This window comes from Lissotriton vulgaris, chromosome 1_1 (assembly GCF_964263255.1).
Source record: "Lissotriton vulgaris chromosome 1_1, aLisVul1.2, whole genome shotgun sequence".
Taxonomy (NCBI): Eukaryota; Metazoa; Chordata; class Amphibia; order Caudata; family Salamandridae; genus Lissotriton; species Lissotriton vulgaris.
Genome location: NC_141685.1, coordinates 60,604,635 through 60,630,970, shown reverse-complemented (window position 1 = coordinate 60,630,970; position 26,336 = coordinate 60,604,635). Strand labels below are relative to the sequence as shown.

Below are 26,336 nucleotides of genomic sequence, written 5' to 3'. Positions count from 1 at the left end.
GTCTTTATCCATTCGCCTCTTTAGGTCGGTCACCTCTTTCATGAGAACACGTAGCATCTGGTCGGTAGTCATTCGCTTTCCCGCCTTCTTCGGCATTCTCCGACAGAGTATCTGAAAAACAAACAAGAACGATTACAACGCTCAAAATTGGCTCTTCGTTCCGTCTCGAGCTCACGTGCAGCGAGGAGGTGCAGCTTCAGAGCACAGGAACAAGAGGATGCCTTCTGGTCTTACTTCTCCTTTTATCCGTCTTCAGGGCGGGCGTAAACCCGCCCCTGCCTGCCCAAGGGCGTGGCCAGCCGCGTCCGTGTCTAGGCCAACCCACTCTAGGGCGGGAAAAGGCGCGCCCCGGCTACGCCGCTTCGGGCATACCAGCCGAGACTCGCCTCCCGCCCAAGATGGCTTCCCGGGGGGATCGTGGTACTCTGCCATACGTTCGGGGGGACCGAATGGTCGCCCCTTTCCAAAAGTTTCAGATGGCAAATTCGAGGAACCAGGCTATCAAAGCACAGAAATGCGACGGGAGCCTCCAGCTCTGGGTCAGATTCCTGGAATGGTGCACGCGCCGCAGGGAACAGATTTAGGGGGCACACAGCTTTCTCTTAAACTATCTTGACTTATATGGTGAAAAACTCTAGGGGCTTTCATTATTTGGTATTACAACGCATAGATATAGAAAACAGATCCCACGCTCCGGACTTCAAAAGAATGGATTCTTAGGCATTCTGAATTTTTTTTGCGCAATTCATGTTCGCAAGCACAAGGATAGGAAAAAAGCTTTCTAAATATACAAAAGAAAATTGGATGATTTTTACACTCCGGGCCAAACCCATCTCCCATGTAGCAGGAAGGAAACACTGTGAATGCAATATCCTTTGTGGAAATGTGCGCCTCTACAGGAGTTACATCTGAATTATCAAAAACATACCTCCTCCCAAAAAGAAAATGTTACTAGGGCAACTGGAAAGTAAATGTAAAGGAATAAATAGGCACTGTATCAATACTGAAGGCATTTTGGACAAACCGTGGTTAAAAGTTTCAGAAGGCAAATTCGAGGAACCAGGCTACCAAAGCACAGAAATGCGGCGGGAGCCTCCAGCCCTGGGTCAGATTCCTGGAATGGTGCACGCGCCGCAGGGAACAGATTTAGGGGGCAGCACACAGCTTTCTCTTAAACTATCTTGACTTATATGGTGCAAAAATCTAGGCGCTTTCATTATTTGGTATTACAACGCATAGATATAGAAAAACAGATCCCACGCTCTGGACTTCAAAAGAATGGATTCTTAGGCATTCTGAATTTTTTTTGTGCAAGGAGGGATTTAAAATTAAATATGTTGCCTGCAAAAGGTCAGAGGGCACGACGTGCCCCGGAGTGTGCATGATTTGGTTCCCATAACTCCTTGCAGGAAGGAGCTCGTGAATTTGAGTCTCCACAGATCTGCCGTGGGATCTCTGACGGGTCAGTTTATCTCTCCAAGCTATCACGCAATTCATTTCTTCTTGGTTACTGCTCAGAAACCGTCAGACGAGGTCCATTTTTCATGGGTTTGTCGTACTCCAATCTGCCATAGCTTCCAGGCACATGGTGATAAAACAAAACGCCTTATTAAAAGAACAAAGATCGGTCAGCAGGTTTTACAGATTTTTGTTAACCATTGAAAAGGTCCCAAATCAAGAGAGGGAAAGGCAGAAAAGGAGAAGGTGATAAAGAGAGACAGCAAGGATAAACAAGCACAAGCACAAACACAAGCGTGTGTTCAGAGTTTAAAGCCCTTACTAAAAGCCTCGCAGAGCAGCACATTCGGGCTGGCTCAAGCGAGACCTAAAAATGGTGTTCAAACCAATATAAGTATAAAGAAGGGTTTTAATATACAAAACCATCCAGTGATCATATTAATCTTCATAGAGTGGTGAATTCACTGGTGGTACCTAAACGAATACATACATAGGAAATATAAGAATGGTTTGAAAAATCTAGGTCAGACATTTGAACAACTGTACTAGCGTTACATTTCAAAGCTATTCAGTCCAGGACATACAAACCTGTCCGAACGGGACACAACCATATAAGATTCACTACAATAACAATATACTGTAGAAAGTGTTAATCCGCTGACGTGGGGAAATGTGCCTCATCTCACAGTGGCAGGTGGCTCATGGTGACTCTTTGCCCAGTAAAAGAATTATATCAAGTGGAGCATGGTAAGAAAATAAGTCTTAAATATTTGGAATGGCTTTTGGTTGAATTTTATAAAATGTGCAGCAGGTGTCTTCAACCAGTCGATCGCGAGCTACCAGTAGCTCCCAGACGCCACTGGATTATCTCACAGCTTTGAGTTCATTTTTAAATAAGAACAAGGTCATATTTTCCTTTTAAAGTTAAGGGAAGGCTGTGTTTATTTTATATTATTATCATCAGGCTGCATCTAGCAGAGTCTGATAATGTAAATGTTATTTTTTTTACCAAGTGCACGATTACCAAAAAGGCATCTTGGCACTAGTGTCATTTGAAACCTGACAGTCAGGGATATAAAATAACTAAACATTTGCCTAGCAGTTAGATGAGAACATTAAACTATGGCCTGAAAAGAAACGTCTTAAGTTCCTTCCTGAACTTCAATAGTTGAGGCTGACCTCAAATGATTGGATAGAGTTTCACCATTTGGAGGTGGAGTAAGAGAAACATCTTCCTACCCAATGGACACTTTTTATTCTGGGTAAACATACCTGCCTAGTATTGCTGGACCATAGAGTACGAGAAGGGGCATGTCATTTGAGCATCTTGTAGGAAGCGAGGGCCAATCTGATGCAGTGCCTTGTGGGCACAGCATAAGGCTTTGAATTTAATTCCTGTCCTAATGGGCAGCCGATGGAGGTCTTAAATGGCTTCAAAGGCTGAGCAGAATTTGGGGAGGTTCTTCATCACTCTTGCTACCACATTTTGGACGGTTTGCAACCTATTGAGCCCATATAAAGATCAATGAAATAATCCATTTTTGATACGACAAGAGCCAGGATAACACTTTTCCTAAGCTTCATGGGAAGGAAGGGCAAGATTTTCATTGAGTGTTTTAACATAAGGAAACAGGAAGAGGTTACCTGATTGTAGTGGCCAATAAAAGTGAGGTTTGAGTCAAGACGACTACCCAAATTTCTAGCCTTCTGGACTGGGAGTGGAAGGGGCTCGAGACTGTGTGGCCACCAAAAGGTGATCCAGAAGGAGGAATCCTTACCAAATCGCATCCAATTAGCGATACTAGTCATACTCGTTCTAAAATCTTTTGCCACTTTTTCAGGTTCTACAGTAACCAATACCACTATTTGGGTATCACTGGCATAAAAGAATGTAGAGAACGAACAGGCTCGAACTAGTTAAATAAATTGAGTGCTGTATGCATTAGGCAAAGTCAGCCTTATTGAACATCCCCAAAACCCCACAATGAAGTGAAAATGGAGCAGAGGTCAAATCTTCCAAAGATACCAATTGCTCTCTGTTTGACAAAAAGAACCTGGTCAGTTTGATCGCAGTACCGTTGATGCTTACACTTTCTAAACGGCTTACCAAAGAGAAATGGTTAACCGTATCAAATGTGGCCGAAAGATCCAATAGGATCAAGGCTGCATTAATCTCCTCTATCCACAATGGATCTGTTCTCTTCAGTTACCGCCGCTAAGGTTGACTCTGTACAATAGTAGGGTCTAAACTCTACTGTTGAGTAGGATCCAGAAAGTCAGTATTTTCAAAAAAGGTGGTAATCTGATTCATGGCCTTTTCTTTAATTTCATAAGGAAGAGGAAGGACCAATTTGGATCTGTAGTTCTTTACATCTGAGGGATCGAGGGAAATAGTCTTTAGAAGTGGCAAAATCAAAGCCTTTTTCCAAGCATCTGGAAAAAAGACAGACTTGAGCACCATTGTCATAACAAAGGGAGATGAGCAGAAATTCTAGCTGAAACTGATTGTAGGGCAAGAATCTACAGGGCTCCAAATTTCATAGTGTTGATAAGATTAGAGACTTTGTCTTCAGAAAGTGGGGTGAATGTACTCATTACCAGGAAATGGTAAGTTAGTTTACTCACCATACGTTACTCCACTGTATCTGTCCCTAAAGATTATCAGGTGTTATCTTAAAATTCAGGAATATTTTATTTACTTTGGAAAAAAGAATTTGGTTAGTTCATCACAGCTTTTTGGCTGGGAGTTGCTAAATGTTTATAAGCAAATGATGAAAGTGATTTAACTGTGTTTGAACAATAGGCTGTAATTCTTCCTCCAAAATTGTTATTGGTGCCTACATTTTCTTTTACATTTCTTGAGATCATAGGAGTACCGTGGCGCGGAAGGCGCAGACAGATGATGGGTCTTCAATCTAAAAGGCCCAACTTGACAAACTGTCTGATAACAATGTGCAAGATGATTAGCCTTGAGTAGCTCAAGACTTTCACTGATCAGAAGTAGCTCTCACTTCAGAAAAGGTTGAAGACTCCTGTTGTAAACACTTAATATCCCCAAAATCAAATGATTTGAAAAATGCAAAAAAAAACCAGAAATGTGCTACAAAACAAAGAGTTTCCGTTGGGCCAGTCCTGTGAAAGGGGGCTCGTTTTTACACTTGCAATAATTGTCTAGGATAGATAGGACAGGCATGATGCAAATTGTGAAAGGGAGATGGGCACACGTTACTTACACCCTTTTCAAGTGGGAGTTCAAAAATATGGATCCAGCCCACAAGGTTATGAGTTTCCCAGAAGTGTACTGAACCTTAAAGCAGCAAGAGTATTTTGTAGATACCAGACAGCCCAAGAGCTCTAGAACCAGCAGAATCTACCCTCCAAGACTCTACACAAGAATAACAAGCATTGAAATCAAGGACTGTCTGAGTGCAGTCTTTGCGTGGTTTCAGCGGCACAGCCTGAAATGCAACTCAGACAAGTCTGAGCTGCTCTTTTTCGGCTGTGCCCCTGATCCGGGTTGGAAGACATGGTGGCCCCAGGACATGTTCCCCCCTGAGAAACCATCTTCTCAGGTAAAAAATCTTGGAGTGGTGTTTGACGATGATCTTTCTTTCCGTCCACACATTCTGGGATTAGCAGGGAAATGCTTCGGCATCCTTAAGATGCTTAGGAAATTCCTTCCTCTGCTTTCACTGCAGTATCGTAGGAATGTAGTCCAGGCGCTTGTGGGATCCCGCCTGGACTATGCAAATGCGCTTTTTGCAGGCCTTCCTAAGTATCTGTTATCCAGACTGCAAATTGTCCAGAATTCGGCGGCCAGAGCCATCTATGGCCTGCCCAGGAGAGCCAGCGCCTCTGCGCTCCTAGCTAGGTTGCACTGGCTGCCAATCTCTGGGAGAATCAGATTTAAACTCCTCACTCTGGCGTTTAAAGCCCTCCATACGATTGGTCCCAACTATCTGAGGAAGCGTATTGCTTTCTATGTGCCACGGAGGTCGCTGCGGTCAGCGGACCTGGCCAAAATGGAGGTGCCTGTGGTCAAACGTGTCCGGATGGGAGGTCGATCCTTCCAACACGTGACAGCTTGCTTGTGGAACGAGCTCCCACTTTCTCTTCGGAAAGCGAACAACCTCCTGGCTTTTAGGAAGGAGTTGAAGACTCTGCTCTTTACCAAGTAATCCGCTGTGACTGTAGTGTGTATGCCTTTGGTTTCTTGTTTCTCTGGGCCTCTTTGGTAAAGCTCCGGGACACCCTTTTGGGGTAGCCGTGCGCTCAAAAAGTTCGGCTTAACAACATTAACAAAATGCAATAGGTCTCGGATTTATTTGAGTTAGAGCAAATGGCATTGTAAATGGCAATGTCTTTTAGCCATGTGTTATGGAGTGTATGCATGTGGTGTGTAGTGAAATTATGTGGGTTGGATTGGAATTGTAGTTGTGGAATTGTGTGGCGTGAAATTGGTTCATTGCGTACAAACCATTTCAGTATGGCATCTGTGTCCACAATTTTGATGAAGTGCAATTTGTATAAGCAGGTTAGTCAAAAAGTCCACCCAGGTGTGGATATCCGATTATCAAGTAGTTACATTCCTAAAGGCAGGGGAGAGTTCACCCAGTGCAATGCAATAGGTCTCGCATTAAGTTTGAGCTATTGGCATTGCAAATGTGTATTTATTTTTGTAGCAATGGTGGCATGCTGCGCTTTAGATGAATATGTTTAAAAGTAAAGTGCGCCATACTGCGATTGCTACAATAGTTAATTGTGGATGTGGTAACAAATGATGTGTGCACGGATGGCTGGTGGTGGGTGTGCCTGTAGAAATTGTGCACTGATGGCTGGTGGTGTGTGTGCCTGGTGGAAGTGTGCACTGCCGGCTGGTGCTGTGTGTGCCTGGTGGAAGCGTGCACTGACGGCTGGTGGCGTGTGTGCCTGGTGAAAGCGAGCACTGACGGCTGGTGGTGTGTGTGCCAGGTGAAAGCGTGCACTGACGGCTGGTGGTATTTGTGCCCGATGAAAGCGTGCACTGACAACTGGTGGTGTGTATGTCTGGTGAAAGTGTGCACTGACGGCTGGAGGAGTGTGCCTGCTGAAAATGTGCATCGCCTAGAGCACAACTCAACCCCCAAAGCCTACATCACCACTCAACCCCGACCGCGTTCAGCACCGCTCAACTTCCAACACCTACAGCACCGCTCAACCCCACCGCATACAGCACCAGTCAACCCGCAACACCTACATCACCACTCAACCCGCAACGCCTACAGCGCCACTCAATCCCCACTGCGTACAGCACCACTCAACAAACAACGCCTACATCACCACTCAACCTGCCACGCCTACATCACCACTCAATCCCCACCGCGTACAGCACCACTCAACCCGCAACGCCTACATCACCACTCAACCCGCAACGCCTACATCACCACTCAACCCGCAACGCCTACAGCACCACTCAATTCCCACCGCGTACAGCACCACTCAATCCCCACCGCGTATAGCACCACTCGTTCTGTTTAATTTTTTGTTTCCCCCGTGTTGTGGTTTCCTTCCTTGTTGTCCGCCTACCTCGCCGCCCTCCGCCCTCCCTTCCCGCCACCGCCGCTTTTCCCCGCCCCTTTTTCCATTCTGTACCCTCCCCGCTCCCGCCTCCCAGCTGCTCCGCCCACCCGCGCACTTCGCCTTAAATGGCGACCGTGCGAACGCGCAGCGGTCACGCGCAGCGGGCGCGCCGATTGTGCGCCGAAGGCGCGCCAAAGGTAAGCCCGTCTACGCCCGTCTGCGCCTGGACCGCGCCCAGGGCCAGGACCCCTGGCCCACGAGGACCCCGACCGACCCGCCTGACGTACTCCGCCGCCACCCTCACCGCTCTCAACACCGGCCGACTCCCAGAATGCCATCAAACCACTCCACGACGTACCCACGGACCCTTCAGCTGCCACGCCTGCAAGTTCACCTGCATCCGGACCTGCCTCGCACCAGCACCCACCAAGCCGAACACCAGCAGCACCCACCTCAAGTGCATCCTGATCAACACCCGCTCCGTCCACAGACATGCCATCGAACTCTGGAACCTCCTCGACACCACAGCTCCAGACGTTGCCTTCCTCACGGAGACCTGGATGAACGCCTCTTCAGCTCCCGACATCGCCATCGCCATCCCAGAGGGCTACAAGATCGTCCGGAGGGACCGAAACGCCAACCAGATGGGAGGAGGCATCGCCATCATCCACAGGAGCACCACCCGTCTCACGACCAGCACCGACAACTCCCTGACCACCGCCGAACACCTGCATTTCCAGATCCACACCAACCCGAACACCACCCTCAGAGGCACCCTGATCTACCGACCCCCTGGACCACGCACACAATTCAGCGAGGACATCGCCGACTTCGTCAGCCCACATGCCCTCCCCTCCGCTGACTACATCCTCCTGGGAGACCTCAACTTCCATCTAGAGAACAACAACGACCGCAACACCAGCACCCTGCTCGACAACCTCGCCAACCTGGGACTCAAGCAACTGGTGTCCACCCCCACCCACCTCGCCGGACACACACTCGACGCTGTCTTCTCATCCAGCAAGGACATCAACTTCAGCCACGCCACAGAGCTTCAATGGACGGACCACAGCTGCGTCCACTTCACCTTCAAGAGAACGACGACCCACCACCACCAGCAACAGTCCGCCCGCAGAAGCTGGAACAAGATCACAGCAGACCAGCTCGCCACCTCTCTAAGCCAGCACCCTCCTGCCAGCTCAGCGAACCCCAGCCAGGCCGCCGACAACCTCACGAAGTGGATCAGCAACTGCGCGGACGAACTCGCCCCACTGAGGACCCCGCCCAGCAGACCCGCAGCAAGAAAGCCCCATGGTTCACCGACGAACTCAAGAGCTCCAAGAAGAACTGCCGAGCCCTCGAGAAAGTCTGGAGAAGGGAACCGACACCGGACAACAGGACCTCCTTCAAACTTGCCACCCGGAAACACCACCAGCTGATCCGCGCCGCCAAGAAAACAGCATTCAAGGACCGGTTGGACAACAACGCACACAACTGCAAGGAACTCTTCAACATCGTGAAAGAGCTTTCCAACCCCAGCGCAGGAAACAACGACATCACCCCATCGCAAGACCTCTGCAACTCCCTCGCTTCATACTTCCACAACAAGATCGCGGACATACACAACAGCTTCAACAACCAACCAACGCACACCATGACCGAACAACCACCCCCCACCACCACCCTCCACGCCTGGACCCCGATCAGCACCGAAGACACCATCCGCACGATGAACTCCATCCACTCCGGATCACCGACCGACCCCTGCCCTCACCACGTCTTCAACAAGGCCGACGCTGTCATCGCACCCCACCTGCGAGACATCATCAACACATCCTTCGACACCACCATCTTCCCTGAGAGCTGGAAACACGCCGAACTCAGCGCTCTACTCAAGAAACCAACAGCGGACCCCACCGACCTCAAGAATTACCGCCCCATCTCGCTCCTCCCGTTTCCAGCCAATGTCATCGAGAAGACCGTCAACAAGCAGATGGCCGCTTTCCTCGAGACGAACGGATCCCTCGACCCTTCACAGTCCGGCTTCCGAGCCAACCACAGCACCGAGACCGCCCTCATCGCCGCCACCGATGACATCCGAGCCCTGATGGACAACGGAGAAACAGCGGCCCTCATCCTCCTAGACCTCTCCGCGGCATTCGACACGGTCCTCCACCGCACCCTAGTACGGCGCCTCAGAAACGTCGGAATCCAGGACAAGGCGCTGGAATGGATCATCTCCTTCCTCGACGGAAGAACACAGAGAGTCCGCCTACCACCGTACAAGTCAGAGGCCACCGAAGTCATCTGCGGCGTCCCCCAGGGATCATCTCTGAGCCCCACCCTCTTCAACGTCTACATGAGCCCCCTCGCGGCCATCGTACGCAAACACAACCTCAGCATAATCTCCTACGCCGACGACACCCAGCTGATCCTCTCCCTGACCAACGACCCCGCCGCCGCCAGAGCCAACCTGCACGAAGGGATGAAAGAGGTAGCCGAGTGGATGACGACCAGCCGCCTGAAACTGAACTCGGACAAGACGGAGGTCCTCATCCTGGGCTCCTCTCCCTCCGCCTGGGACGACTCCTGGTGGCCTCCCGCCCTGGGCACCGCACCCAAACCGACAGACCATGCACGCAACCTGGGCTTCATCCTGGACTCCTCCCTCTCCATGACCAGGCAAGTCAACAACGTCTCCTCGGCATGCTTCAACATCCTACGCATGCTACGGAAGATCTTCTGGTGGATCCCCACCGAGACCAGGAAGACCGTCACCCAGGCCCTCGTCACCAGCCGACTGGACTACGGCAACGCCCTCTACGCCGGTACCACCGCCAAGCTCCAGAAGAGACTCCAGCGGATCCAGAACGCCTCAGCCAGACTCATCCTCGACATCCCACGAACTAGCCACATCTCCGGACATCTGAGAGACCTTCACTGGCTCCCCGTCAACAAAAGAATCACCTTCCGCCTCCTCACCCACGCACACAAAGCCCTACACGACCAAGGCCCGAGCTACCTCAACAGCCGAGTCAACTTCTACGCTCCCAAACGCCACCTCCGATCAGCCAACCACGCCCTCGCCGCCGTCCCCCGCATCCGAAGAGCGACTACAGGAGGAAGGTCCTTCTCCTACCTGGCCGCCAAGACCTGGAACTCCCTCCCTCCAGACCTGCGCCTGACCCAAGACCACCTCTCCTTCAGGAAGAAGCTGAAGACCTGGCTGTTCGAGCAGTAGCGGCTCCCCCCCCCCCCCCCCCCCCCCCCCAGCGCCTTGAGACCCTACGGGTATGTAGCGCGCTTTATAAGTGTCACTGATTGATTGATTGATTGATCACTCAACCCGCATTGCCTACATCACCACTCAACCCGCAAAGCCTACAGCACCACTCAATCCCCACCACGTACAGCACCACTCAACCCGCAACGCCTACATCACCACTCAACCCGCAATGCCTACATCACTACTCAATCCCTACCGCGTACAGCACCACTGACACTTTGGAGGACACCTGTTCTTTCCTGCCCGAGGGTCTGGACAAAACCAATACATCACTAGACAGCGTCTCTGGCTGTTATCTTACACTGTGTACACAAAAATGAAAGCGGAATATTGGTTTCTCCCATGCTCTCCAGACCGCCATCTTTAGTTGGGTTACGTTTGAAATGCTGTTATGCTAAGATCAGAAACATGTTGAGCAAAACAATGAAGAGCAAAAAGATGGCACTGCGAAAGTCACATAATAAGGCACAGGGAGGCTATTCCTAGCTATGATTTGACTGCATTGCCCTCTCTGACTCCAACAGCTTAAACAACATTGCATCACTTGGCTAGCATCAGTCATTGAAGCTCTGCCCTGTATAATGTTAGGTTACAGTGATTCATACAGCACACATTCTGGTATTTTCAATTTAGGGAAACAACGGCTAATCTGTATCGAGAAGTGAACTGCTGTGATCCACAGACAATTAAAACCCAATAGCAAAGAATAACTAAACAGAGAATATATATATATATATATATATATATATATATATATATATATATATATATATATATATATATATATTACCTACTGGCGATCGCCAGTAGGTAGTTATAGTTAGGATCTACTTTCCATAGGAAATCCGCAACATTCTATTGGGAATAACTTTGGCACCAGTGGACGAATCTTTGCGAATTTCTCAAAGTAGGTGGCCCGCTCCGCTCCGCTCCTTCCCTGAAAATGTGGGGGGGATTCGTCAAGCGGGGGCCGAGATAAAAGGGGGGTCCCAAAACGTGTTTTCTCCGTGTTAATTTCCATAGGGCGGTCAAACTCACTTTTAGCCCGAATGGCTGAATGGATTTCCACCAAACTTGGCAAAATTGTAGGGACTGGTAGCCCGATGTACCTTTGCTATGTCTCAAGATATATGCTCCAGTGGTTTTTACGAAAATTAACTTGGAAAAAATATATATTGGGCTACATTGGGCTATATATATGTTAGAGCCCAAATGTAGCCCAATGTAGCCCAAAGATGGCCACCAGAGACAAAAAAAAACAAATGTAGCCCAAATATCAGCCATATGTAGCCCAACTATAGCCCAATGACAGAATGTCCCAGAGTGTTCTAAAGACCAACTAGAGCGCTAACAGTCTTACTTATAAAGTGAGACTTATAGTTAGGAATTAGCATTTAAAAAACCTTTGAAATTCACTGAAAAAACCATAGGTTTCACACCAGTTATAGTTAGGAATTAGCATTTAAAAAACCTATTAAATTCACTGAAAAAACCATAGGTTTCACACCAGTTATAGTTACCTGGAAATTTTACTGACATAAAACCATTGAAATTCCCACGTTATAGTTAGTTGGACTCAATATAACTTGCGCGCCTGCAATGCACTGCTGATGACGTCACATATTACATCACTCATGACATGGTCAGTGACATCACTCATGACATCACTGATGACACCATCCTTGTGAGAAAGTGACTGATATCCTTTCAGTGTAATGTAACCCTTGAAACACATATTCAAAAATAGAAACTAACATTTTCAAAAAAATGGAGATACCCATACCAGTTACAACAACCAATTCAGTAATTCTACCATGTATATACACATCCACTCATTCACCAACAGTTCTATATAGTCACTCATACATGTACTCACTCATCATATGTAGTGATACACCTATACATCCTGTTACACACCGACAGTCATCCAAAAGTTACTCACACATGCAAATAAACTACTGAACATCCATTTATTTGCATATACAACTATACACACACTACCACCTTACTTCTAAGGAAACTTACACATACTTACTCACTTAAACAATCACTTATAGAAACACATACTTATTTAAACAGGAACTCTTACAATCTCTCACTCTCTCATATACTCCCTTATATACATCAATACTCACATATACTAGATTAAAACATATCTTGTTACTGATAAAGACACTAGTGAGACAGTCATTCACTCACTAACACACACATATACACACTCATCCACCCATACAGTCCTGCACATATGCTGTCTTCAAAACACATACAAACAGTGAGTCAGTCACCAACCCATGCAGCTACTTATACACAAAGTGAAACACTGATACATATATTACAATATTTAAACGTTACTCGCTAATATATGTATTCACTAAGATACACTTAATAAGGCAGTTAACCAATCAATTCTTTAAAAAAAAACATCCATTTACACACTTATTTAACCATTTATTCTTCCATCGTCCTTTACAAATACATATATAAAACATATTTATTTTTCAAAAAGACACACATTCACTGGATGGTGTCATGAGTGATGTCATGAGTGATGTCACTGACCATGTCATGAGTGATGTAATATGTGACGTCATCAGCAGTGCATTGCAGGCGCGCAAGTTATAGTGAGTCCAACTAACTATAACGTGGGAATTTCAATGGTTTTATGTCAGTAAAATTTCCAGGTAACTAAAACTGGTGTGAAACCTATGGTTTTTTCAGTGAATTTCTTAGGTTTTTTAAAGGCTAATTCCTAACGATAACTGGTGTGAAACCTATGTTTTTTTCAGTGAATATATATATATATATATATATTTATATATATATATATATATATATATATATATATATATATATATATATATATATATAGAAAAATTGGTGTCTGCTGTGAAGAGTGCTGAAAATACCATGTCACACAAATAGATATATTTTATGAAACACAGATGCCACATTCACAACCACGTGGTGCTCTGATTCCAAAGTCGAAGATAAAAAATAATTAACTACTAAAACGCTTTGTGAATCAACAAACCTGAAGAGTGTTATTTTCAGCTTCGTTGTAACTTAAAGAGTTTTTAAAGGGTACTGAATTAAAGAAGGCAGGGCACAAGGATATGGGTTCCTTTCTCAACATAGCAAATTGTTGTGTGCCACAAACCCATACAAATCCGGGGGGAGGAATTTCCGAAGTACATGCTTAGTAACATTTTCACAGAATGTTTCAAAAAATGACAGGCCAGTAGGCAAGTTTCATGTTCTATGACAGTCCACACCACACTGGATGATGAAAAGATATTTTGAATCGGCACGGGTTTGTTTACAAAAATGTAAATAAACTGATGCCCTGGTCTGGTTTCAGGGACCGAGGAATGCTGACAGACCCCTACAGGTGAGCAATAGATTTGCAAATCATGGTGGGACCCACGAAACCTGCACCTGCTACACCGAAGACAAGATTCCCATCACTCCTCCCCCCAACCCACCCAGCGCAGTTGGATCCGAACTATTTTGTTACAGCCAGAATTGACAAGTCTCTCATTATTAGCATATATCTGCCTTGGTAGAATAAACTAATGTATACACTACTAAATACAATAATACATCTGTAACCATAAAAAGGATATTTAAAATCAAATAGCAGCCCTTCCGTTCATTTGATGTCAACAGGTTCCATAATTCAGAATACAGGTTCAGCCACCTACAAAAGCTTTCAAATACAAAAGGCAACACTTCCGCTGATTACATGAGAATATACGGGACAATGGGCGTATGCCTGGGGCAGGGAAGAGTCAGCATAATGTGGGTTACTGTCCCCCGCCCTCCGAACTCACAATCACAGAAATCAGTCCTACGGTGGCAGCTAGCAGCACACTTGGCCAGGAGCACTCTGGTAGGGAGTATGCCCAAGCAAAAAAGCAGCCAGCAGTCGGAACCGAAAAGAGCCTGGACCCTAGCAAACCAGGAACAGGTACAGTAGTTTTATCTCTGCAGTGGGAGGGGCTATCTTCCAAAACCCACGGGTTCAAATCTAGTCGGGTGGTGCGGACCCTGCAGTGTTTTTGCTATTTCGGTTTCATCCCAGAGTATATATTCCAATTGCACATCAGGCACGTGACATCCTCTGCAGTGACACTGTACTAGCATGATGTAAAATCTAAACCGCATTTTTAAGTCCTATAACGCACGAAAGAATCTCTCACTTTGAGCGACGGACAGAAGCTGCCACCCAGCACGGCCGGAGTGGAGAAGCTCACACGAGTCAGCCCAAGCCGGGCCTCCGCCTCCCTCCAGCGCAGCAGCTATCTGAACCCATCAAACCTCGTACACTCACAGCAGCTTAATAAACACAGACAGGCAGTAAAAGCCACCATCTTGGCTGCCAGCAGCTGCCATCTAGACAGAACTGTTTGTTTAACCCGGCTGGGACCCCCGAGAGCTCGGACAGCCCGCTTTAGATCAGAGCCACTGCACTCCCTGCACTGCTTTTATGGCACAAGGATTTTCCCCAGTGTGGAGTTTCTCATGGTGAGATAGTGTTTTTCTCTGCAGCTGTTCTGGCATTCAGAACACTCATGAGATTTTTCATCAGTATGGAGCCGCTTATGGTTAGTGAGGCTGTGCCAATTAAATAGGAATTTCTGGCATTCACAACAGAAATTGAACATGAACAAAAATTAAACAAGGCAATAAAATCATTACAAATGGTGAAGCGTCCTGTGAGGAAGGAAATGCGTATCAGTTTGATACAATCGACAATACGGGATGGGGGGGAAGCAAGGGGAATTGCAAGCCAGGAAACATTATAGCTGAAACATTAGTAGGAATGTCGGTTCAGGGGGAAGGTGGAGTATCCGAGACGTCTGTGAAGGGAGGTGAACATATTTCACCACGATAGGAGTTCCACTGGCCCCAGACTTTCCCCCATTTTTTGGGTCTGCCGCGCGGCACATATACTGTCTTCTCTCTAAACATGCACCAGTCCATATTCACCTTCCATGCCAAGATCGTGGGCGGTCTCTGAGATCCCCACAACTGTGCAATATCTCTCTTGGCAATCATATTCCCGAGGGTCACCCACTGAGTCTGCGCCACATCATAATCAGTCGGCTCCCAAACATTCAACAAACAACGCCTAGCTTCAGGCAACAACGCAACACCCGTGACCTCCTTCATCACAGCATGCACTCGACTCCAGAACCGCACAACCGCCGGGCACTCCCAGAGTATATGGAGGAAAGTGCCCGTTAGGCCGCATCCAAGCTTACACAACCCATCCAAAGAGTATCCCATACGAATCAGGCGAGGACCAGTCACATAAATCCGGTGGAGGACTTTAAGCTGTACGAGCCGGAGACAGCACTGAATAATTTTGATGGTGTATTTTCTTATGGCGCTTGTAACCATCTCTACCTCTGAAATTTTTCTGGCATTCAGAGCACTGATAAGGTTTTTCCCCAGTGTGGGTTCTTATATGCTGAGTGAGTCTCTTTCTTTCACTGTAACATTTGTGGCATTCAGAACACTGATAAGGTTTTTCCCCAGTGTGGGTTCTTATATGCTGAATGAGACAGCTTTTGTCACTGAAACATTTCTGGCATTCAGAGCACTGATAAGGTTTTTCCCCAGTGTGGGTTCGTATATGATGAATGAGACTGTATTTTAGACTGAAACATTTGTGGCATTCAGAGCACTGATAAGGTTTTTCCCCAGTGTGGGTTCTTATATGATGAATGAGACTGTTTTTTTGACTGAAACATTTGTCGCATTCAGAGCACTGATAACGTTTTACCCTAGTGTGGAATCTGACATGTGCAGTTAGAAGTGATTTAAGTTTGAACTCTTTTGGGCATTCAGAGCACTGATAAGGTTTTTCCCCAGTGTGGGTTATTGTATGTTGAGAAAGACTTATTTTGTCTCGGAAACATTTCTGGCATTCAGAGCACTGATAACGGTTTTCCCCAGTGTGGATCTTCATATGATGTGTGAGACTCCTTTTTTCACTGAAACATTTGTGGCATTCAGTGCACTGATAACGGTTTTCCCCAGTGTGGATCTTTATATGATGTGTGAGACTCCTTTTTTCACTGAAGCATTTGTGGCATTCAGTGCACTGATAACGGTTTTCCCCAGTGTGGATCTTTATATGATGTGTGAGACTCCTTTTTGTACTGAAACATTTGTGGCATTCAGAGCACTGATAAGGTTTTTCCCCAGTGTGGAATCTCAAATGTTCAGTTAGAAGTGATTTACAATTGAAATGTTTTGGGCATTCAGAGCACTGATAAGGGTTTTCCCCAGAGTGGATTCTTCTATGCAGAGTGAGATTGTGTTTGTAAATGAAAGATTTCTGGCATTCAGAGCACTGGTAAGGTTTATCCCCAGTGTGGGCTCTTCTATGCTGAGTGAGAATGTTTTTTTGACTGAAACATTTCTGGCATTCAGAGCACTGGTAAGATTTTTTGCCAGAGTGGGTTATTACATGTCGAGAAAGACTTGGTTTGTTCCAAAACCTTTTCTGGCATTCAGAGCACTGATAAGGTTTTTCCCCAGTGTGGATTCTCATATGAATAGTGAGATAAGATTTACGGCTGAAACTTTTTTGGCATTCAGCGCACTGGTAAAGTTTTTCCACAGAGTGGGTTAATGCATGTCGATATAGACTCGCTTTGATACTAAACTTTTTCTGGCATTCAGAGCACTGATAAGGTTTTTCCCCTGTGTGGATTCTCATATGCTCAGTGAGATAAGATTTACGCCTGAAACTTTTATGGCATACTTTGCACGGAGAGTGATTTCCCCCAGTGTGGATTCTCATATGCTCAGTGAGATAAGATTTACGCATGAAACTTTTTTGGCATACATTGCACTGAGAGTGGTTATTCCCTGTGTGCATTCTGTCAAATTCTGTGAGATAAGATTTATAGCTGTATCTTTTTTGGCACAAGTAACTTTTTTCCCCAATTTCAGTTATTTTGCCTTGATTGAGGCGGGTTTGAACACTGAATTTGTTCTAACAGTGCTTTTAGAAGGTGTATTCCTAGGGTTAATATCTCTATGTTTAGTTTTCTCTTACTATTATGCCACAGTAAGAGTGAACCTGATTTTAGAGTTGGGCTTGTTTAGATATTGTTCAGCATTTATCTCTAAAAGAAATTGCGTGTAATCTTCTTAACACTTGAATTGAGCAAAATATGTCTGGAAGCAGCCCTGTAACACCTGTTGAAATTGTTCTAGTAGATAATAGTCTTTAGGTAATAGCCTCTCCGGCAGTAAATTATTTTGTGACTGATGTTTCTCTCCAATCTATTTGTATAGGTTCTTAGCAATGCAGTAATGAGGTGTTGGTCTGATATTTAATGATTAAACTGATAAGTACCTTTTTGCACTGATGTAATGGCAGTAACTGAGGGCGTTAGAACATGCACAGTACTATTGTGGATCACCAGTAGCAGAACATCAGTTCCTTTTATCCTTTCTATGTTTGGTGTAAGGTTAAGGTTTGTAGTTCCGAAGACGAGGATTTATTTACATTACCTATAGCGCAACGGTGCTCATCTAATCCATTTTTATAATTAACAGTTTTACATATCACTCATGCACAGCAGATAATGTTGAGGCGATTTACATAGAATTACAGAACAGTACACAATAAAAAGGAAACAATCTGAGATGGTCATGAACACAATAAAGTGGTGAAATTTTAAGGTTTTCGCAAGAGTGAGCAGAGTGGGTCGAGGTGTTCTATCCAGAGGCAGATAGTCTCAAACTTGTGTAACTAGTTAACAATGGTTGTTGAACAAAGGTGATTTTTCAATCTTTTGCTTGTCAATGTGTCAGCTTCAGAGTCTTCTTTCAGCGTCTTTTCTTTGATGGTATGCAGAAGATACCTTTTGTTATAACTTTCTTTTATGCAATGTGTGCTTCCTCTCTAGAATTACATGATGCTTTAGATGAACGTTATTCTGTCATGCTGAGGCAGTTTGTCTTTCTGATAATATTTCAGATGAGGATGCTGAAGTGGTCTTTCTACATTATTTCTGATGCTGTGTGCACAGATATGGTTTTGCTCTGGGTTAATGAAATGCAAAATTAGAGACTTCACTTACAGGTATAGTACTTTCCTCGCCACACCTAGATTTTTGGAAATTATTTAAACGTAGAATGCTGGATGTCCTTCAATTTTTCAAAATAATCCTTCTTATGGCACTGACATTCAGTTGCTTATTGCTAAATCTTGCTTTCTTCGTCCGTAATTTCAATCACCTAGAGTATTAAAATGAAATAGTTAATACATGTACATTTCCAAAAATATAATTTACAAGCCAAATTAATGCAGAATTTGGAAAATGTTGAGCTGTTTTTCCAGACAGAGCAGAGTGTAGAATGGTAGCATGAAAGTACTTGGATGTAGGAGGGAGGATTTGTAGAATTTTCAACATTTTATTAAGCTCACAAAGGATACATGTACCCTATGAAGTTGTAACATAGAACCCCAAAGGCAGATATTAAAGTCATATGGACCGGCACCAAACAGCTAATATAAAAATATATACTATTAATTAATTTGTAATGCAGATTTCTGGGACTGGAATGACTCCCCCACGGACAACAGGCGTTTTCCCCTGCCCTGAGTTGCCACCTACTTGTATCTGGTTTCCTGACTTTTGAGTTTTGGCCTCAGCCTCAAGCAAATCTATTGTGTGCTGCGAGGACTATGCCTAGACCAATCCCTCAAATATGGTCCAGAGTATGAATCAATAGCAATGAAATGAAGCCGTACTTTCATGTGTTCATTTTATTCCACCTGATTATCAGTTGTTAGGTTTTTCTGCACCTGGATTTACTGGGTGCAGAAAAACAGGACACAATTTTTTTCCAGACAGAAAAATTCGACTGCAAAGACGCATAAGACTCTGGGTGCAGCAGAAGCAGCCATGACTTATGCTGTGTTTTTTTACTAACTGAGAGAAACACACAATTCTTCCCTCTGTTGGTGTTCACAGTCGTTGTCGACCTGTGATTCGGCATTGAGTGCAAAGCGTACCGAGTATTGCTGAGGGGCCGAGCCGAGGGGGAGTTGACGAGCAAGCGGAGCGGAGCCTGGGACGACTGCCCGCATTTGTTTTGTGACTGGTTCCTGCTCCCGAAGATTTCTCCCGCTTCATTCGCGTCCTGTTATGCGGGCGCTATAAGTTCTATGGATCTGCTGTGGGGGCAGGAACGGCCGCTGCCGGCACCGCGGTGCTAAGGCGCTGCTAGTGCTGCTGGTGCGGCGGCCGCTGCAGAGGTCAAAGGAGCCTTGGCCTGCGGTGCTGCTGGTGAGGTGGCTGCAGAAGGGCACAGAGGAGAATAGAGGAGCACAGAGGAGAATAGAGGAGCACAGAGAAGCCTTGGCCTGCCGCCTGATTTTACGTATTTACTAAGCATTGAGCAGAGCAGACAGAGCTGAGCCGAGGAGTGGAGGGAAGTGCCCACATCTGCCGTCTGTAGTGGGACTAGCTCTGGATTCCGCTCTTGCTCCTGAACGATTGCCAGCATTCTCCCTTGTACTCTTATCAGAGATGAATAGCAACGAACAAGCAATGAACAGTGAGTGGTGAGTAACAAGTGGCAAGAGGTGTGTGGCGTGTGACGAGTAGCTAAGATTGATCGGTCCCTAAGTCGCTGAGCCATTGGAGTCTGTAATAAGTCTGTAATACAAAATCTTAGAAATTATGGAAAGGGGAAAGTGACAATAGACTTAGACCCTCTTGAAGCACCCCTCGGCCCCTGAATTACTCTGCATACCTAGACTACAGCCCTACCCGGTGCCCGGATGTTAATCAATCGGTTAATTAATTAATTAATTAATTAAGTAACCAGCAGTACCGGCGGATTCTGTACGGAGGTGTGCTTTGTGGGTGTTTTCCCTTGGAGGTGTTTGGTGGTGTTTTTGTCCTATCAAAGCACCCTTTGGTCTTGTCACTGGCCCGTTTGATTCTCTGAAAGGAGCAAGACTTCTTCTCCTTAGAGGGTGTATTATGAGCTCAGGAAAGGAGCGGCCACCTTTCCCTCCTATCAAAAGGAAAAGAAAAATACAACAAACACCGATATTAGATACGTTTAAAATAAAACAGGCAGTTGACATACAGTCCTTTAAATCATCTAAATCCATACATTTGGGAAACTGGGAAAGTCGCTGTCAAAGTTTGATTTTATGAAAGATCCAACTGATGCTATGCTAACATTGCTAACTAAGGAGTTGTTATCCTTGTGCACTCTGATTTTTACACAGTTTTTAATGTGTTGTTCTTGAATTAACAGTTAGCGCGACTCATGTCACAAGGCGTCCTGCCCTTGTCTTGCAAAACCAAATAAGTAGTGTGGAAGGAAACTCCCCCCTACAAATGAGTGCGCTAGTTTACAATGAAACTCACTGGTTCCTTCACCACGTTTTTCAAAGTTTCGTCCATATTTATTCCTTATATTTTCAAATCAATAATCCATTTTAGTTATCCTTTTGATTATTGTTGTTTTTATTTCACAGTTTTTTACAGGTTATCTTGCCAATAGTCAAAACCTCTTTAGCACTTAATGCATTTCGGGTCCAAAGGAATAGACCCTTCGTCAGGGGACTATAAAATGAAAAGAAACAGGACCAATTAATTCACTGTCCATTTGCGTTTCAAAGGTCTAAAAACATTAAAGAACTTTTGAACACCCCTAAGAAATCCACTATGACCTTTCGTGGTATGCAAAAATGTCAAAATTGTACTCATTGTGGAAATGTGATTATGGGAAATCAATTTACTCACCCCACCAAAGGGCACCAAATTGTGAGGGTGTGAGGGTGAGGGTGAATGAGGGGTTGTGAGGGTGAGGGTGTGTAAGGGTGTGTGAGAGTGTGTGAGGGGTGAGGGTTAGGGGGTGTGAGGGTGACTGAGGGTGTGTGAGGGTGAGGGGATGAGGGTAAGGGTGTGTGAGGGTTATGGGGTGTGAGGGTGAGGGTGAGGGTTTGAGGGTGACTGAGGGTGTGTGAGGGTGAGGGGATGAGGGTAAGGGTGTGTGAAGGTGATGGTGAGAGGGTACGAGGGTGAGGGGGGGTGAGGGTGGTTGAGGGTGTGTGAGGGTGAGGGTGTGAGGCTGAGTGAGGGTGAGAGGGTTGTGAGGGGGTGTGAGGCTGTGCAAGGGCGGGGGCCCTGTCTCGGCAGCTGTAGAGCCGGAGTGGCAGTCGGGATCGCAGCGCAGGTGAGGAGTGAACGGGCGCCGTCAGCCACCACAGAGGGACCTATGTGGGTTAATATTTATGGAACGAGTGCACTTCATCTGAACTTGAGGTGTGTTTTTGTGCACAGTAAGCACCGATTAGGGGACCTCAAAAAAGAGGTAGGGTTGGTGTTTATATACTGCTTTCTTGGTATGCGAAACATTGGTAAATCCCAGTTGTCTGCCTCTAATCCTACCGGCGTGTGACGAGCGGCTACTCGCTCGATTTGTATGTGGACACGCGTATTGCACAGCAAGACCTTCCGTGTACATTAGGCATTAAGATGTTAGCCGCGGCCCGCGGGGCATACAAGGAACCCGCACACTGCCTGGAACACCCTTTGTAAAAAATATATTTATATATTTATTTTTTTTTATTTTTTTTACATACACAGCTCAAGTAAGGATTCGACATGGGTGTACAGAGTACGCAGACTTATCCCTCTTCTCTTTCTCTCCCTTTCCACTTATCCTCGCCGGTAACCCCGCAATCTAGCATTGGGGTTATGGAAAACCTGCAACCGCAGCTGGCCGAGTTTAAGGGAGGGGGGGACGGGGAAGGTCATGTGCAGTCCGACCCCTCTAATTGGTGTGGACAGGCCTGGCACTAGCTGCTCAAGTCTGTGCTTGGATTCTTTCTATTTTGATTACATACTGCGTTGATCAATTTTTAAAATATTACACGGGGTTGCCTCTTCAGTATCTCCTAAAATATTGCATACTTTAATGATAGGGGTACACTGCATTTTGCGAAGTATGTGCGGTCACTGTCAATCTTGTGACTGCTGCTCGGAACTTGCAGACGTCTATTAAAGAATCCTTCATTTATAACAGCGGCTGTCACTTTTGTGCCGGTAGTTTAAGTTAATATGGTACGCCCTGTAGAACGATGGGCTGGGGTTTGTGCACATGCAATTACAATGAGAAACAAGACTGAGGGAAGGCAGAGAAGGGGGGGAGGACAAATGCGACACGGCGGGCAGGGGAGGGGGCGGAGCGGGGAGAGAGTGTGAAGCAGCAGGGGCCTTTGAAGTGAAGCTAAGCTTCACTTCAAAGGTGTGGGAGGAGTGCGGCTGAGGGAACAGACGGCGATTTGATGATGTGCACGCGCATTTTAGGTCAATGCGCTTGCGCATTAACCTAAAAGCCACGGGCACAGCATCAAATCGCCCAGTTAGGTAAAGTCTGTTTAAGACGCTATAGTCTCGCTCTGCTCAATGCGCTTGCGCATTGGTATGGTATGGTATGGTAAAAAGTTTTATACCGCGCTCGGACACCGTACGGTTTCATGGCGCTCATGACAAATGCGGGGAGGCAGGGACGTGGGTTTTACTCAACAGCAGACTGAAAAAGATAACTTTTTAACAGTTTACGAAAATAGCCATAGGTAGGGCAGTGACGGATGGCAGGCGGGAAAGCATTCCAGGTTTTGGGGGCGCAGAAAGAAAAACAGGAGCCGCCCTGTTTTTTCTGTTTGGTTTTTGGAATGACTAGCAGATTGTGGTCAGAGGAGCGGAGGTTTCTGGAAGGAACATAGCATTTCAATTTAGAAGAAATAAAGATAGGAGCAAGATCAGCTAGGGCTTTAAAGATCGTGCAGCCCAGTTTGAAGATGCAACGCTTGGCTACAGGGAGCCAATGAAGGCTCCGCAGTAGCGGCGAGACATGTTGATGTCGGGGTTGGTGATAAACCAGGCAAGCAGCCTGATTTTGCACAAGTTGCAACTTGTGAAGGAGGTATGCAGGAATACCGGCATACAAAGTGTTGGCGTAGTCAATTCTTGACGTGACCAGGGCCATGATGACAAGGATCAGTGCGTCTCTGGTAAGAAATCTACAGATTTTTCGTATCCTGCGTAGTTGAAAAAAGCAGGATGACGTCACCGCACTGATCTGGGGCCCCATGGATAAGTCACTAGAGATGACCACGCCGAGACTCTTCACAGAGTTGACAGGACGGGGAGGGAGCCCTAGTGAGGCGAGACCTAAAAATAAATGACGTGCAGTTCCGTATTCACGCTGCGGTCTGGTGCTGTGTGGTTTTTTTTACCTGCGTGCAGCCAATCCGGTTGGGCTTTTCTTGGTGCATGACCACCAACATGTTGTTCAGGTGAGAGAGAGTTTTCTTCCCAAACTCAGTCCATGGACTGAAGGCGAGCAACTCCTTCTTCGATTCGGGAAGGGTTCGACTCCTGCTCCAGGGGGAGTGGGGGTCTCACTTGTGATGTGGGTGCAAGTCAGGGCGCCCGTGTCAGGGAGGGTGGGTGCGAGTGAAACCACTCCTCCAGAGAAGGGGGGGTCTGTGCAGGCAGGGGGTACTGGATAGAGGCTGAGGGCAGTGTGTGGGTGCAGGCGAGGGCTCGCCGGGCGGCAACCGCATTTCCAGGGTCGCGAGGTGATACTAGCCTCTGGTAAAATGTAAATGTAAATGTAGGTATACTTATATAGCGCAACCTGTCACCACAAAGGGCATCCTGGCGCTTGCCTAGGGAACCCGTCCTGGTATTCCCCTGTGAGAAGTCCCGACAGGGTGTCCACAGGGTGAAAGTCAGGCATCCCGCCGCGAGGGGCCGTTGTGGAGATTAAGCAAGCTATTGCCCAGAGTCGCAGAGTGTGAACCCGTGAGTCGAGGAGGCACCGGGACGAGAATTATCGAGTCCGTGGAATTTTTAGCCCAAGACCCGCCGGGGCGGGGAATTGAACCCTGGTCCAGGACCGATCTCAGATTCCGGGTCTGCCGCCTCTAACCCCTGAGCCACACTTCTCCTGTAGCCTGTCCCGGAGGAAGATGATGAGTCAGCCGCAGGGCTCCGTCCATGCCAGTCACTCCGTGGCCTTGGCGGCAGCTGATTAGGTGCTGATCTGAGGGGGCGGGGACGGGCAGCGAGATGAGTGGTGAGGATGGTGCGTTAGTAAAAAAAGGGACAGCCTGGGTTGGAGGGAGAATGAAGGCATTGGTAATGGGATAGACAGAACGAGAAAAATGTTGCAAATATGGAGAGGGGAAATCAACGAAAAAAAGGATGGCAACAAGATAGGAAAACAGGAAGTGAGACAAGCAAAATGGTGGCAGCAGCTGCGGATAAGCCCCGTCCTTTTCAGACTGGGTGGTCGAGCTCCGCCATGACACCACCAAGTTTCTCCAAGGCGAAGCAGGAATGCCTCGGAGACGTGTTTCTCGTTCTCTCCTCTTCCCATTGGCTGGAAAGTAAAATTCCAGCCAATGAGAAGAGGAAAGAAAGAAAAGAGAAAGAATATAAAAAACACACCTCCGAATCCCAAAATGACGGGGCTTAAACGGAGTGATGCCCCTCTCCTCCAATGGCTGGCCTCCGTTTAGGAAGCCAGTCAATGAGAAGAGGAGCGGGTTCAAGCCCCCATACTAAAAAACATAAAATCTCAAAAGCGAGACTGCGCAAGCGCAGCCTTCACTAGGCCGTGACGTAAAAAGCGGGTTTTAGGCGGGTGAGACCAGCTCTTATATTTTTATAACTACTCTCTAATGACACTGTTTTGCATACGCCTAACTTTTTACTGGTCGCTGTTAGCCTCAGGTCAAGCTGAGATGAACTTCTGTACTGTAATTCATGAATTTTTATCTTGGGTTTTGATAACTTAGACATATTATATTTGTCAATCTGTAACTTGGAAGATGGTTTATCATTTTGAAAATGACTTTTATCGTTTTCTTTTATAAAACCGAATAAGGTTTGTTGATAATAATCACTAGGGGATTCATTTACAGGATAGCATGGTATCCCTCACAATAACTCCAGGAGTCACAGTCCACATAATGTACATGCTTTGTTTCCCCTACTTCCAACCTTACATATACCCCCAATCACCTGCCCAAACCTCCCCTGATGATGCCAATGTCGTCCTCCGTCAACCCGCAGACCATATTTTTGGCCCCTTTGAAAGCACCCATACAATAAAAATGCTGCAGTTGTAAATACATATCAACTACCATTTGTTGTGTTTGAAACATTTTATTGAATTATAAAACCAAATAAGCATAAGCCGATTATTAAAGCAAAACAAAATATCAGTTGCTATACACATAAGAGACAAAAGTTGTATATAAAAATCAAAATACTGTGACACAGCAAAGTTATGTAGAGCATAATTATACATTTCGGGTAATCTTTAAAGTTCAACAATAGAAACGCTCATAAAGAACAAGAAATACTAATTATTTTTTAAGCAATAAAGTCTGCACACTAAAATACTACGAGAAATGTATTGAACAATGAACATTTCATGTGTAAATTGAATTCAATTTGAATATTTTAACCTCCTCAGCAATATTTGAGTCATGATTACAACCTGAATGCTTTCTGGAAAGGAACAGCCTCATGGGGTTCATAATCACATCTTTTCCAACAATAGGATTCAAATGATAAACTTGAATTTCAATTCAATTTATTGATTTAGGCCTTTTTAGAAATCAACAATTTTAAATATATACAAAATCCATCCATTTTTGTGAAATTGTCACCTAAACTTTAATTCAATCCACCTTCTAATCAAACACTTCCTATTCCAGCAAGCATCACAGGACCACTAGTTGTTATCCTCTTAATTAGTGATAATTTTCGGATGGCAACAACAATAAATATGTTTAGAATTTTACCTCCGAAAGCAAAAACATACCATTTCTGAATCATGGTGCACAATAAAATGTAGGAACAGAAGGGCATCTTTAGGTATAGCATTCATTAAGGTTTGACCAGGCTTGAAACTGGAATTCCTGAACTTTTGGACATTTAAATGTCATATTTTAAAAGAG

At 45.9% G+C, this 26,336-nt stretch overlaps 2 protein-coding genes across 2 annotated transcripts in view; one reads left to right on the top strand and one right to left on the bottom strand.

Moving 5' to 3' along the window:
- Nucleotides 1–26,336, top strand: part of LOC147737261 (uncharacterized) — a 365,313-nt gene that overhangs the window by 24,603 nt on the left and 314,374 nt on the right. The gene's annotated exons all lie outside the window — the stretch shown is intronic.
- LOC147737266 (uncharacterized) lies at nt 3,710–17,056 on the bottom strand. The gene is made up of 3 exons (XM_086942449.1): nt 16,162–17,056; nt 15,800–16,092; nt 3,710–3,891 (listed from the first exon to the last, which is right to left on the bottom strand). Exons 1-3 carry the CDS (start codon nt 17,031–17,033, stop codon nt 3,710–3,712), a joined length of 1,347 nt encoding a protein of 448 aa, XP_086798575.1. The 5' UTR covers nt 17,034–17,056.

Coding starts and splice junctions, on each gene's coding strand:
- LOC147737266 (XM_086942449.1), bottom strand. CDS start 17,033: ATGAGAATCCACACAGGGGAAAAACCTTATCAGTGCTCTGAATGCCAG. Junction 16,093..16,161: donor ACTGGGGAAAAACCTTATCA/GTGCTCTGAATG, acceptor ATTCCACACTAG/GGTAAAACGTTATCAGTGCT. Junction 3,892..15,799: donor TGAATGCCACAAATGTTACA/GTGAAAGAAAGA, acceptor TCTTTTTTCCAG/ATGCTTGGAAAAAGGCTTTG.